We start from the raw sequence: 16,217 nt of genomic DNA, 5'->3' as shown, positions 1-16,217 counted from the left end.
AATGAAATATGAAATTAATGGCTAAAAATATAAATACTATCACCAAGAAAGAACAAAGTGATTTCTGAAGGTAAAAAAAGGTTATAGTAATGCTTAACAAAACATGGCAGCTAATGTTAAAGTATAGCAGCAAACAGGCAGCATAACAAGCTATTTATTTACAAAAAATAATTGCCACAGAAAAAGGAGCCAAAACACACACCATAGTAGGGTAAAATGAAGTCTTGTGGCTTCTTGATTTCTTTGACAGATGCCATATAATACCGTGCAGCCTTCTCAAAATCTCCCTACAGTTGTACATTTTAAAATTGTAATAACATAGCATAGCAAAAAAAAAAAAAATTGTAATTACCTTATACAAACCAAAATATAAAATTACAATTGAAGGCACAAGAACATGACAAAGGTACAAAAATCAACATCTAAATTAAAACGTTGTCTCATATATGGTTTTCAGAACCATCCCGAACCAGACGGTTCAGGGCGTGCCGAACCGGACCAACGGAGAACCGGGACGGTTTCAGCCGGATTTTTGAAAATAGCCCGAACTGGTTGGTTTGATACTGTTTCGGCCCAAACCGCCCGGTTCGATACAGTTCGGTCCGGTTCGGACCGGTTTTCTTTTTTTTTTTTTTTTTGGTGCTAGAGGGTGAGATTTTTCTGATTCTTATTATCGGTACGGTATGGTACGGTACGATACCGATCGGCAACCAGCACAGGGTCTGGTACCGGTGTTTAAAACCTTGATCTCATATAATGATATTCACCTTGCTATGGTATGATCTTGCCAGGTTATAGTAAGAATGAGATTTCATCAACCCATGATTGGTCGCAGCGAGAGCAGCCTCAGTTAACTGCTCCACCAAAAAATGCTGACCGGTGAAGAAATAGTGATTTGCTAAATGATTCAATGCCATTGAACAATAGGGGTGTATTTCAAAAGCCCTTCGCATATCCTCCATTCCACCTCGAACTCCATGATCTGTAGGCATTAAAGAAATAAGGGTAATAAGATGCTTCAGATGCAGAGTTTTCCAAAGAATACATTTACTTCTCATGGAGAATATATTGAAATATTGATTTACACTACTGAATGGGTGCTTCTACCTTCATTCGTTTGCAAATCCATGATTCCAAGAGCCACTAGAGCCTCGACATTTTCTGGATCTAACTGCATAATTTAATTAAAAAAACAAGGAATTAGGGCAAAAGAGGAGGTATAATCACGTAGTTAGATGTACATGACTGGTGAATGATAGACTTGCCTGTAAAACTCGCTCAAAAGCCTGTCGAGCTTTTTCAAACTGACCAAGTCTGTAGCGGCAGAGACCTACACCAAGCCTCACAGCAGCAGGGCAGTTCGGGTTTGCTAGCAATGCTCGCTGAACAATATCAAAGCAAATTGATTGCAAAGCCAAGTGAGGAAATACATATGGAAATTGTTTCCTTGAAAACAATAGGAAGACAATCAAACCTTGTATAACTCTAAAGAGCTCTTATATAAGTCCATAGCTTTTTTATATTGTTCTTCATTCTCTGCAGTGTTAAAATCAACACAAGCCTGCACCATAAATATTAGTAATTTAAGCCAATTTCCCAAAAAATGCAGTGATATAATATGTTTAATGTAAGATACAAGTAGGTCTATAACTTTGTTTACATCATTCTACTATTGTTAACATAAATATATAATTGAACTGGACACATCATTGTTTTACTAGAGTCCATTTTCTTCACCATTCTTATCCTTTTATTTCAGCCTTCTTGAATAATCACTAAATACAATCCTAACTGAATTTATTGAAACAAGTTAAAAAATTCACAAATATTGATATATTAGAATGAATTAAGAATAATGATAACAATTTGCATTTTTTCATGTGACTATAAAATAACTTAAATTTATTAACCACAGTGATTAGGGTCACAAAGGATCTGAGCTGTTCATAAGCAGTGGGGGGTCGGCTCAACTACAGCTCAGTTCAGGCTCAGCTCATTCACAAAATGAGCAGAGCTCAAACAGGGTTTGGAGCTGGCCTTCTAAACATGCCAAGCCTAAACAGGGATGAGTTGCAGAACTAAAAGGAAGCACAGCGTGGCTCATTAGAAGCTTGGGGTAGGGCTTATATGAGCCGAGCCTGAACAAGAAGTGTCAAGCTTGGCTCAAGCTCGTCCAGCTACCTTACAGACCGAACCAACCCCAAACAGTCTGATACGCAGGTAGGATAGATTCTTTTGCACACCTAACCACAACCCATGGGTCTTACTGTGATACACAGTCCACAAATTACAAACCCTGAGCAATCGGTTTCTTACATTGACCATAACTGAGAAAGTGCACTGATCCGACAATATAACCTTCTCTGGGAAGCTTTTTGGACAGTTTTTATTAGCAGCCCAGAAGTTAGGCACTACTCAAAGCGAAGCTACTAATCTAACATTCTGACTTTAACCTGAAAAAATGACAAAAAAATAGAAACAGAAAAAGAAAGCAAACACAGTATTTGAAATTAAGGGAATGTCAAATGAAGCTTATGATTTATGACATGCTAAACTGAAGTTACTGCCATTTCATGCCTCTTATCTTAGATTTTCTTTAGTCAAAAACAGAAGTCACAAAATCACTCAAGCCTGGCATTTGGTTGTGTTACTGGAAAACAAAAAAAAAAAATCCTAGTAGAAAACAGATCTAGTTGTTAGCATTTCAGTCCTTTAAGATCCCGGCACATCAAGGTCAGGTTGAGGACATGCATATCTAGGTATGCTTTCCTGATGCTATTTACATGTAAATATGAATACACAAGTTATATCGTCGGACAAAGACCATGTAATAAACATTGAAAAGATAGACATGTAGACTGTCGCTTGGCTTAGAGAACACTGAGCTCTAAAAGAATGCCTTTGAACAGTGCCTGTCTTGGGTCAATGATGTGACACAACAACATCTGTAATGTGATTGCATAAGGTTTTATTTAGCCTAACATCCTAAGAACATCCTCAGAATCCTGGTGTAAGAACATTGTGCAATAGAAACATTTTTCTTCATATATTATCTGTTACTTTATTAGAGTGAAATACTATAAAATGGTTCAGATAGGATATGCCTCTGCCTATAAAATTCAAAACTTAAAATAGATTACATAAAAATTTTTTAATTGTTTATTTACAAACTAATGAGCAGAATCTTCTAACAGTCACCAACCTAGAAACTGCCATTAGAACAAGTTATGACAAATGTAACAGAAAAAATTGTGGTACAGAGCAAAGATTCTGTAGAACCATTCCAAATAAAGAGGATTGCTATCAGTCATAGCTATGGTCATGCTACAAAAAAGAAAAAGAAAAGCAATTAGTTGAGGTAATGCCAAGACCATATGGTTGCCTTAAGGCTTGATGATTATAGTTAGTCGTGGGAAAGCACAAACTTGAATGCTGATAAAAGAATATGACCATATGCCTTGAAACATTGAAACTCAGCAGATTTGTTACAGCATTCCTTACAGAAACACAACAATGTTGCAAAAGCAAGAGGTTATTATTATCAAGATTGATGTGGCATAAGAGAATTCCGGAACTCATCAATCTGCGTATAGTTAATTCTTTCCAAGTATGGAATTCATTCATAATACTGCATCTTTACCTGACCAAGAAGCGCAGGAACATTATTAGGATCATCACCCAAAACAATTTGAAATGCACTAGCTGCATTCTGTAGTTCACCTTTTGCCACACAAAGTTGACCTGTATGAGAAAATGAAGAACAAATAATGGATACTTTGACTTTTGTCCACTAATATCTGCGTACAAATTAGCAAAGTCTTAACAAATGATATTAATGAAATGATGCACAACCAAGAAAACCAAAAATTAGAAATATAAATAGAAATCTTGATTGACAAATAAGCTTGTGCACGTACCAGCCATGACAAATCAAAATAATAAGCACTAGGACTTGGAAGCTGGAAAGCTGGAATTAAACAAATAAACAGAAACTAGCCTTACACAGACCTAGGGTGTGATACGGTACAATGCATACCCTTAGGCAAAAGAAATTGTCCAATTAACAATCTGAAAATCCTACCATAATGAATTCTGCATCAAAAAGATGCTGATACTGATACAAAATTCAATTTCACAATCCCAGAATAGTGTGTTGTAAGCAGTAATACATGCTGGTTGTTCATTGTTACGAGAATGCAACAAAGACAGTCCAAATGGTTCCTTTTTGGCAAAAGCTGGCTACTAATAGATGGTACTAAACTGATGGTGGGTGGCCTAGCATGAGAAGTTGCCCATACTTCGAATAAGAAAATTTTGCTGAATACACCAAATGCCTACTTGTTGGGCATACATATTGGCCACGAAGATATTGATAGCATTAAATTTCTCTTAACCCTCATTAGTAAGCATATGGATCTCCTTGAGAGGCAAGATATGCATCATAATAGGTTTGTAGAGGCTTTGAACAAGTTGATGAATGGGATAATGTTCACACAGGGACCATTGTAGGAGTTGGTGTGATGCTCCAAGCTTTGGGAGACTACAGGAGTCAGGGTATTGGCTCTGGAGACTAGGACAGGTTTAGGTCCTAAGACTAGGATAGGAGTGATCCTAAGATGGAGGTGGTGTGTAGCCCTCCACGGACTTGAGGTCCGGGTGTTCAGAAATTCGAGGGGCTTGGTTGGGGCTCCGGATACCTAGGGACACAAGGTGGAGCAAAAAACCAGACCCAAGGCTGAAGACTGTGGAAGAAAAGTAGTTTCAGGGTACTGGGTCGACTCAGACTGAGACTGAGTCGACCAAGTCTCAAAGGAGGTGCCAAATAGAAGGCAGCGTCTGGAGAAATCTGGCACAGTATGCAGGTGAGTCGACTCAGTCTCAGTCTGAGTCGATCCAGTCCCAGATTAGTCGACTCAATCTCAGACTGGGTCGGCTCAATTGCGCGGGCAGAGCTGCACGAGATTTTTGCGTAGATTTAGGATCGGGTTTGATCCTAGGAGGCCTAGTTTGATAGGTCTTAAGGGGGCTAATTCAAGATTTGGACTGAAATTAAGTTCATGGGATGAAAGCACGTGAGATATGGGTATACATGGGCTCAGTGAGTACTTTCATGTATGAGTTAGCCAAGAGAGTTTTTGGCAAGCCTATTAACTGTGTATATATATACATAGGTTATATTAGGGTTGGAAAACAATGGAATACAATGGATCTTTTCTCCCTAACTCTCTCTCTTTCTCTGTGGTTCCAACGCCAAAAACCCTAGCGTCTCCTAGTGTCTCCATGGTTTGCTTCCGCATTTCTTCTTCAATTTCTGGATTAACACTTAGGTCCACGCAAGGCGATCCTCATCTGGTATGAGAGTTGTACCGGAGGTTCAACAACCATGACATCTTTTGGATGGCAAACATGAGAACTCAGTTTGACCATCTCTTGGCTGCAGGCATGACAATCAGGGCAAGACAAATCATGGCACCAGAGCCTGCTATTGCAGTGAGGCTGTGCACATCAACAGGGCTAGAAGAAACAAAGGTAGCATTGAAGGCAAGGCAAAGTTTGATGGACCTATCAATCCTCTAGAGGCATCAAAAAATGTCACTGTGAGATGAAAATAGCAACAGCCCAATACCCTTAGCCTGTATCTTGCAGAAATCTAACTGAGATAGCAGCACCATGATGATGATAGTGACATTATTGACAAGGTTGCTAGCAATGCTTGTGGTGGAAACTACTAGAAACGGTAGTGTAGGCACAGGGCCAATGCAAATAAAGTCAAAGTGACAATTGTGTCCATTCACTTGCAAGACTGACTCTGATTATTGCACAGTGTATGCGATCATGGTGCCTAAAGTAGTTGCCCAACTCCCATTCAGAGATACAAGAGAAGGAAGGACATGGAAAAGGAAGGCTGCTAATGACCAGAAGGGGCATTGTAAATTGCTAGATCTTCTATGAGACATCCTTAAGCTCCTGATGGACATAACAGAGTTGAGCTGATTTAGAGTAGCATGAGAAGCGATAATTATCAGCCTTCATGGTTCATTGATTCTGCATCAAAAGCAGCATGGCAGGTTATGATAGCATCAGCATGTTTGACTCACGGTCAGCCTATGAATCATCCTCTACTGTCTCTGACAACATGTAAAGGGCTATACATACAGTTCATATGGTTATGAGACAGTCAACTCAGAGAACATTTGACTCAAGCCATCATGGTTATAGATAGCATTATGGTTGGTGAATGAGCAAAGGCCACACCCCTTAACATGACACTGTTGCAGCTAGTGTTCCAAGTTCCAACAATGCCTCCTCTAGACACTGTTGAGGTTCACATAATTTGGTATAGTACATGGATTACATGAGATGATAAGATTAGTGGTACTATCAGTACATTAGTTTCCTAAGATAATTAACCCCATAAAATGAACTTAATCCCTATCAAGGATGTTTACAAGCTCATTGGGCATTTTATGTTCAATTGAGGTGAGGAGTGCAGCACATGTATTTCACTAGCTAGCATTAGCATTGACACTATAAACATCTAATACATCATTACTAGCATAAAATAGAAGCAAATCTTAGTATTTCAAGAGATAAAAGCATTGATATTTTAAGTTTTAACAAAACCTACAATGTATTTTTATCAAAGACTAATTTGGTGGTAATAGTGCATTGCCAGGGTGTCATATTAGTTTAAATCATACATAAAACAGCTTCCATTGGACTGCATGTTTTCCTATCGATTATAACATCATAAGTATCTTTACATTTTCTAAATAAAACCTCTAATGCATGAAAGAACTCAATACATTGTTAGAGAGAAGTTAAAAAGTACCCTTAGTTTTTTGAAAAAAACAAAAGCATAAAGTTGCATGCCAAAAGTAAGCGTAAAAGGATCGTGCCTACCATGTGCTGGTGCATGTTGTGAACTGGCAAGACACCAATAGATGATGCTAAAACCACAATTTCTAAGTGGATGCTGGCTGAGTGCATAAGGAGTTCGTTTGCCATCTATTTCCATATAATACAACAATATCAGCTACAAAGAGATAAGCATAACAGCATATTTGGATCCTTCTTTGTAACTTCCTTCTTAAGCCTTCTCTCGGCCGTTCTAACTTAATGGCCCAATAATGAAGCCCTCAACTTAATTAGGCCTCCTTAGATTTGGTGCATATGTCCATAGCCATAATACTTTGTTAAGCATTCCACTTTATTGTTCTATGACCCATACTGCTCAAATTGCATAGTAAAGAATGATAGATCCTGGGTAGATCTATAAAGATTTATTCAATTCATCGTATCTAGGAGCTGACATTTTGACTTTGAATACATGTTAGACCATCCAACTATTGATTCAGCCATTGACTAGGACCAGAATTAAAATTACCATTCATGGCAATACAAATTCAGAAAACCAGAACTTCAAATGAACATCACTAGATTTTATGACTTAAAAACTTAAGAGGCAACTTCAACATGCTTATTTTTTCCTATCTTATTAGTTGTTTATATTTAAAAGGAACCAGAAAAAATAAGATTTTTTTCAAAGTCTTAACTTGTTTCTACACACCTGCTTTTTGTAGTGAAATTGTTCCTAAGCAGATAATGGCTAGTTGATATAAATACTGGCAAAGGGCAAACTGCTTTCGTAGGGATCTGAAACCTTTTGAGTTTTTTCTCTAGTTATCAATACATATCTGGTTATACCCACAAAAAAAAAAGAAGAAAGAAAATCTGGCGTTTTGCTTTTAATCTTGACATTTATTCTTGCATAAGTAACTAAAATTTGTTATGGTCAATCAAAAAAGCTGCTACTTCGATGTTGGTTTATATCACTGTGGTTTTAGATTGCAATTTACATTATATTGCCCAAAAAGTTGCTTAACGAATGGTAAGAAATATCTAGTGTCCCATATGAACGATCTAGTCAATGCAGTGGTTTTAAGAGTTAATACTTAGATTGGTATCTGCGAGTGCTTAAATTTTTTTTTTTATTTAATGAGAATTTGGGGGTTTTTGATGCTTTGTAATGAAAGAAGAAACTTTTCCATATATTATACATTTTTTAGTTATCCTTTTTTATGTAATTGCAAGATTTCTCTCTGATCTATATTTTCTGTATGTTAGGTGGGTACTTAGTTTGTTTATAGACTTCAGATGAAGTTTGCATGGAAACACTTAGTTTGTTTATAAGCTTCAGATGAAGTTTGCATGGAAGCACTCAAATGACTAGTCAAGACTTTCTGCTAGCTGAGAAATACCTCAGAACACAGTTTTTCTCAAGCGCAAGAAGGATACATTAAAACATATTAACTGAAGTTTGCATCACATATATCTGCTTTCAATGCAAAATGTATACTAACAATTGAAGTCCAGAGTTATTGCATATTTCCTATCTAATGACTTCAAGTGATATCTAACAGAGCATCTGAAAAAGCGAAAAAGATCTATATCAAGTTCTTCACAGTATAGTGTAAGAAAATCTATGTCAAAATGAATAGAAAAGATTTAAGCAAATTATCTTCACCTTTCCCAATCCATGTAGATGGTTCATGGACATCAATCCTTGACGCTCTATTGTAGCATTGAGTTGCTAAAATAAAATGCTCATCCTTTTTACTTTTATTCGTCTCCATCTTCCCCAAATAAGTATAATAGGCTCCCAATGCATTTAGGATAGCAATTCGTTCATACTTGACATCAGCATAGTACTCATCAATTTCTGCAACATAAACAAGAAATCTAATTATGCTACAAGAATGAAAAATTAGCTTGAACCAAGGGTTTAAATCTCTATATCAGGCCCCACCTCAGTTTGTTCCTAGGATGGTAGAGTATTGGGATGGGATAGACTAAAACAACAAGAACAAAAAAGGATAGATTTGGGGAAAAAAATCTAAATCCATCCCAGTGCATCCCAAGCATCAAGATGCAACTGGAATAGTCGGGATGGAATAGCACGATTAGGACATCCCAGCTCAAGAGAAAGCTACTGTCTCGCATTCGTTCCATTTTCCTATCAAAACAGTGGGATACCAAACTACCATCCCATTCCAATGGGATTTAAACCCTTGGCTTAAACTATCACAATGTTAAATGAAGGAAAACATGCTGGATGTTTCGAGATAGTTTTGTGCTCTTCTTAGTGCATTTAAAAAGAAAAAAAAAAAGCCTCCTCCAATTGAGATAAAGAATAACATTAGCAAAAACAAAAATACCTGGACTTGACCCTTCCTGCAAAACCTGCCGAAACTGTTCAACTTTATTCTGCTTGAAGTATTCTCTCTGATTACATAACAATAAAGAATTAGTAGAAGTTATTAGTCCACAGATTTTTACAAATTAATTAAAAACAAGAGGTAACTTCATCCCAACATGAATGGTAAATGGAAGGTTAGAAAAGATGTAGAATATGACAAACATTCATTTGATCATTTCCAAGCAGGACTGCAAATGAAATACAGCTTCAGCAAGATATTACATGGTCACCATACACAGAATACAAAATGAGAACAGAAATCAAATTCTGTGCTTTTTAAATGAATAATATTACGTTCAAGAAGCATGAGAAAGGCTAAAAAGCAAGCAAGCTTCAAAGTCTAATTCTGCAAAGTTAAGAGTAGAAGAAGCAAGTTAATTAAATCTACCATGCAAAGACAACATATGAGAAGGAAAACTGGAATGAAAGCAGCAAACTCACAGATCTAATGGCATAAAACTGTTAATCTCCAGCCTCAAACTCAAGATGAAGTACTTAACATAAAGGTGGGCACAAATTCAGCTAATGCTGATGATGTGTTACCTAGCACACAAATGTTCTGTGATGAATCTTCTAGTATTAAGCATTGCAGGTTGATGAAAGTATGTTGACAAAGAAATATATTTCTTCATCACATGCAATTATATAAAATTTTGCATGCTAATATGGGAGAATAATGCTTAAAAGTAACACCTGCATTGTGTTATTGTTTCATTAGGTTGAAAATGTGACCTTATGAGATACCAAACAGATATAAAAAGAGATTCATCTCACACTTCACCAACAGTGATGTTCAAATTGGGAACAGCATAAAGGCTCATGAAAGTGAATTGCAATAAGCAACTACAAGATGATGGAGGGATGGATTCTGTCACATCTAGTATGAAACGACTAGTGATTCAAGATTCAATATATGTATAAGTCACACAAGAAGACACACCCTAGGTAAATAATAATTAACATTGATAAGCAACATTCGCCATCTCGGGACCGGACATTGTACCAGTACCATCCTATTATAATGTCGGTAATATGGTACAGCACGAGATGGCAAGGTGTACCAAGTATCGGTATGATACAAGACTACATACCAATTCAATACTAATATGGTCTAATACACGTCGTACGGCATGGGACCGACAGGTATGACAAACTTTGCTGACAAGTGACAGCATAATTAACATATCAAGAGTCTACTAACTTAGTCCATGAATTTAAACAGATCATAATATTATCTCAACCTCACATTACCTGGTCACCATTCTTGTTGTAGAGTCTAGTCAGTTACTCAGCTATTAAATAGAAAATGAATACCCCGTGATTCAACATATTGTGGATTATGTTTTGCAATAAACCTTCCAATGACATTTTCCAACAAGGTAAGTACCTCCACATGAAAAATTGTTACCAATGAACATGAAAACGCTTTGCATTTTCAAAAGATTTCTTATTTCCTATGAAGTGGACAAATACTGGAAAAATGTCCACAACTATTGCACTGTTGGTGGCTAAAAAGATTAAATGTTAACAAAGACATCTATTCACTTGCCAGTTCTAGCTTCTAGGACACAAGCTTAAAACACTTGAACACAAATGCCTTCAGGTTAAAGTTTTTGTTCTCTTGATTAAAGTCTGTTAATGCTCTCTATCCATGCATGAAGCCGAAGATACATATAAAGATAACAACTGTATCCTGCACACGAACAACAGTAATATTTAATAATACAGTCATGAACAGCACATAAAGAATGATACTTACTGATTGGTTAGCACATGTACAAACAGCAGCATGCACATTTGTTACAGGACTAGTTTTAATATAGTAGTCTGCATTGCATCCATCTCTCAAGCTTTTTTTTTTTTTGTAGTTTCTAAGATTCTTTTTGTATTTATAATAATTCCATGTTTTATCGATTCTCAGAAAAAGATAATTTTCCCAAGTGGAACCATCTTAAACAGAAATATTTCTACAAATAACAGAGATGCTCTGAAATCAAATTTTAAATTCAAAGAAAACATAAGCCAAAAAACTAAGATAAATCAACTGAAAGTCAGGAACAATGTACTTGACAATGTTTTAAGACAGCCATCTTAACCACATAGACAGTCTGCACAGGCAGGGTTGCAGGCACCCACTCCAGTGCCTTGCAAGATGCTCAAGTACAGAGGAAGAGAACAATTTATAAACTGGTAACAGATGTTGCCAAGTTGATAGTTCTCATGGACTTCCTAAATCTTATTTGATTAGTCATGTTTCATTTGTTGGGTTTAACTATCCCTTTTTAGGTTTTCCCTTTATTTATTATTTATATTTTATTTTTTATTTTTGGACAGCTTTGACCTCTAGGTGCGACCTTGCACCTAGGCGCTCCAGCATCCCTTAGTCACCCATCCACTGCCTACAGTCTTTTAATGCATTTGTTTTGGAACTACTGAAGTAAAATTAATTGTTTCAGGTTTCATGTCTTTAATTACAAAATGTCAATGATAAAGTATATGAAAAGTAAAACTCTGTAGACAAGAGACCAAACAAAGAAAAGAAGCATGAAGACAAACGAGGGTTGACATTGGCCCCTATGCCATTTTGATGTACTCCTTTTCATTCTCTTAATATATTGGACAATGGACTTGCCATCTTTGTATCAAAAAACAAAGAAAAAAAAGAAGAGGAATGAAGTCAGTTGATGGCACAGGAATAGGTGGACATCCAAAAGGATTAACTAAGATGTAGACAAATACAAAAAAGCAACATACAACGAGAAACAAGTTCAAAAGGCTTTTTGCGGGCTATAACAGGAAGCTAAACCTTACCAACAAGCATCACATGATCGTATTAGTGTCAGTCCAAACAACAATTTACCGAATCAGAAAAGGGCAAGTCAATATTATAATTGCTTATGTGTTTCATGCAGTGTTTGCCTGCAAACCTGAAAATGGAAGACTTAATCAAGTATTCAAATAATTTTTTTTGCATTCCAAGAGTAATTACAATTTTGCCTTGAACAATCACATGGGCGTTTCTGATACTTCTAAACTTAGATGGATACTATAAAGCATACTAAAAGTTTCTAATAAGTGGATGATCTTCCAATAAGAGGAGAGAATTCTTATTAAAGAATAATCAAACAAGATAACAATCTCTGTATTATGCCCCTAAAAATAAAACGTCTCCCGTCTTTGCACTCCTTGTTCGATGATCGCAATATAGGTTGGACCATCGAATTCGAATGCTTCAATCAACAAACGCTACGGCTACAGAACCCTAAAAGGGGTAATCAACTTGGAAACCCTAATTCAAAAGACTGAACTCTAATGCAATCAATCAGACGAGCGAAACCACTCTAATCCGACCAAGAAGTGAAGCCTAAAAAAAATCATTAGATAGAGTTATTTAGAGATGGAGAGGAACGAAGGGAGAAAGGGGGCTGACCGCGATGATTAGCCAGAGGTCGAGGGGGGCCTGCTCGGCCTTAAGGATGTCGAGGATGTCGTTGGCGTCCTGCGGGAGCGAATCCAGAGGCACTTTCACCTCCTCCTCCGAGTTCTGCACCGGAATATAGATGCAACCCGCCATGGATCGCCGCACCCCACCCTAGGGTTTCCGGCCTGTCGAGATCGATCGATGACTCTGGCCCCCCGGGGCGGAGCTCCGCAAGGCAGGAGATAGGAGCGAGAAAAAGGAACGTTTTATCAGAGCGGGACAAATTGTGAACGGGGCGGTAGCTGCCTTGCTTCGAGGCTGCACTTCGCTACCGACACATGCGAGTACATATATTCTAATTTAAAATATAGATATTGTTAATTTAATTTTTACAAAAATCTAGTAAAAGACCTACTCGAAAATATGGTATCCTGTTCGCAAAGGATTTAGTTGCTCGAAATAAGGTGGAATAAGAACTTATTTTATCTTAATTTTTTCGATATACTATAAAATGATAGTAGAGTTTATAAATTTTATAATTTTGATAAAAAATATATTTATTTTATTTTATTTTTTTTATCTAATTTAAATTATTCCATGTTAAAATATGGAATAGCTTAAACTTCAACATGGAATAGCTTAAAAAGGGAATAAAATACAATTAATGCGGAAGGTCAAATTCAAGTTTCAATTAAATTTTTTTTTAAAATTTTTTTATTATGATTCGACATAATATAAACGGAATCACGCTCTGCAGGATTTGAACCTAGGACATCGAATTTTGAAGACCCGCAAGAAGCTCAGCAAGCTCTTGAAATAGCTGAAGCTAACTTGAGTAGAGCTGAGGGTAAGAGACGAGTAATTGAAGCGAATCTAGCTCTCAGATGAGCTAAGACACGAGTAGAGGTTGTAAATACTATTTCTTCCTAGTCAAGTCAATACATCAAAATTATCCATTTTGGATCAAATTTAGCAGCATGGCCAAGTAGTAAGGTGGGGGACTGCAAATCCTTTATCTCTAATTCAAATCTGGGTGTCGCTTGATCAACAAAAGACTTGAAATTTTTTATTCTGCTGATCTAAACCAATAGGTATGAAGTAACCCTTACTTATTAATTAATGATTGATTCGGACATTTATTTGATTTATGATATCAAATGAATCAAATAAATAGTGAGAGTCAATTCTGGGATTCAGAACTACGAAAATAAGAGATCGGAAATCTTAGTATCCAAAGATTCCTAAAGGACACTCTATTTTTGCTCCTAGGATTGAAAAAAGATTATACGAAAGACTATCAAGACTCCTTAATTATCTTCAAATTGCTTCGATTTGAATTATTCGGAGGATACCTTATATATCAAAAAGATGTACAATTAAACTTTTTTTTCGATTCAATAGAAGCCTAAAGAAGTGAATATGGTATCTAAATAATGATAGATATATCAAAAGCAGATCCGATTATGCCTATTCCTAATCCTAAATAGAATGTAACGACGTAGGGATCCATGGAATAGCTTATTCTAGGAAAATGATAAGAAATAATTTCACCTTATTCTAGTTTAGGGAATAACAATGCATAATTCCGATGGGCCTCACAAATTTTCAATCAAACACAAAATTGGAATAGGAATGGTGAATAGGTATTCTGGAGAATTGGTATTCCTATTCTAGGATACCAAAATGGCTGCCAAACACTACCTGACCAATAATTTAATATTTATATAGTGAATTCTTGGTTGCTCAACAATGAATCAATGATAATATTCATCCGAATTTAAGGATTGAACAAAGAAAGTGAACTTATTCCTTGAATGACTTTTCAAACTAGAAGATGTACATTAATTTAGATAAATATTACAATCCATTGATTAATAGTTAATTGTGTCATATTTTTTAGGTATCAATGATGATAGAGAACATTTGTTCAAATGAGCTGATAACTAGTGATCGAAGTCCTAATAATATTATCAATAGATATAATAGTTTTATCATCAATAGTTCTAAATCTTATATTAAAAAGTAAAAAAAAATTTAAAATAATTCGGAATAATAGAGTTTTGATTGAAGCGGACAGAAAAATTAACTATCATTGTTGATTCACACTCCATATTCTGAGAAATATTTACCATCCAAAAAGAGGAATATTTATAAATTAGATTATTATGGAAAGTTTAAGATAATATTATTTCGATGTGATTAGATGTATATAAACTCACCAAGATATTTGAAACAAGACATAAATAGCTATATATTTATAAATTTTTCAATATTGATACATACTTATGTATTATTAAAAGATGATCTATTTATATTTTCATCTCAAGCTCAATAAGTATTTTTTTATTCAATAAACAAGAGATAGGAAATAGATTGCCATTATCAGATGAAACCTATGGATTGTATGATATGAAGAAAAAAACAATTTTGGAAGATGAGAAGACTTATACTCAATGTATGTCTTATAATATTATGCTGACTAATGAACTAAATACTTCAACAAAATTGGGTAGAACGGACATTCAAGAAGAAAATGATGCTTGACTCCTATTGATAAGAAACATTTAAGATATATATGTTCACTTAATAAATAGTATATATTATTAGAAATTTATCTATTATTATATTAATTGATATTGAATTCAATTTGTATAGATTAGGAACATTATATCTTGGACACATTTCAAAGGTATAAAGTTCTCGCATTCTCAGGCTAGATTATCTTCTAGTCAGCCCCATGAGCTTCAACAATCCAAGGCTAGCCCTTCAATACTACAACAGCACCATAAGTCCCAACAATCTCAACATTCTTGGATAAGATCTTCTTCATCTTCATGGCTGCCTTAGCCCCAACATGAGTCTCTTACTGATGATCAAGAGAAGGTTGTTGAGGATGACTTGTAGATTCAGGATTATATAATTGAATAAATTCAATGCATATTTCATTTTTATATTTTATTTCAAAACTATTTCATTTTGTATGATGTATATTTAATACTTTTGAATAACTTTTTCTTCTTTTTTTTTTTTTAGACGGTCAAAGGAGAGAGAAAATGAGATGGGGATCCATACAAGATAGGGATGTATGGCAACTCTATGAGGGTGAGAGGATCATTATTATATGCAACACTTGAGGCAACCATTAAGAGGTTGGGAAGCCTATTAGCAAGTTTTCTAGGACCAGTTACGTAGAAGGATCAAATGTGTTTGCTCAACTATGCTAGGTCGAATGATATGATTTTTTTATATAAAGTTGAGATTTTACGAGTTGTACGGGTAAAAAAATAGAGCTAATATTATATGTTAACTTGCTGATGATCATAAGTATTTAATTCGATCTAACATTTGTAAATTTCTTTACTTTGTTAAGTAAATTTATGCTCCCCCCATACAGCCGTGATTAGGTACTAAAGTCCCTTAATTGCAAATGAACAAAATATAAGGAGAGGTTGAAGAAAGACAATAGGAGGGAGGGTATGACAAAGGAAAAGGTTGCTCGTAATTATCCTCCTATTGTATACCCTCATCAGTGTAGGG

General features: G+C 35.7%; 1 protein-coding gene across 2 annotated transcripts in view; it reads right to left on the bottom strand.

Moving 5' to 3' along the window:
* LOC105035129 (protein CTR9 homolog) overlaps window positions 1-12,983 on the bottom strand; it is a 59,001-nt gene extending 46,018 nt beyond the window's left edge. For both annotated transcript variants that reach the window (XM_073245417.1, XM_073245418.1), the window contains exons 1-9: window positions 12,690-12,983; window positions 9,219-9,285; window positions 8,528-8,722; window positions 3,641-3,741; window positions 1,475-1,561; window positions 1,262-1,382; window positions 1,108-1,167; window positions 768-982; window positions 203-287 (exon numbers count right to left, since the gene is read on the bottom strand). In XM_073245417.1, coding sequence (XP_073101518.1) covers window positions 203-287; window positions 768-982; window positions 1,108-1,167; window positions 1,262-1,382; window positions 1,475-1,561; window positions 3,641-3,741; window positions 8,528-8,722; window positions 9,219-9,285; window positions 12,690-12,833 — 1,075 coding nt within the window. In that variant the 5' untranslated portion in view covers window positions 12,834-12,983. The remainder of the gene's footprint in view (window positions 1-202; window positions 288-767; window positions 983-1,107; window positions 1,168-1,261; window positions 1,383-1,474; window positions 1,562-3,640; window positions 3,742-8,527; window positions 8,723-9,218; window positions 9,286-12,689) is intronic.
* Window positions 12,984-16,217: the final 3,234 nt, after the last annotated feature.

The sequence above is a fragment of the Elaeis guineensis genome, chromosome 11 (assembly GCF_000442705.2).
Source record: "Elaeis guineensis isolate ETL-2024a chromosome 11, EG11, whole genome shotgun sequence".
NCBI classification, from domain to species: Eukaryota; Viridiplantae; Streptophyta; class Magnoliopsida; order Arecales; family Arecaceae; genus Elaeis; species Elaeis guineensis.
This window is presented reverse-complemented; position numbering and strand designations above follow the sequence as displayed.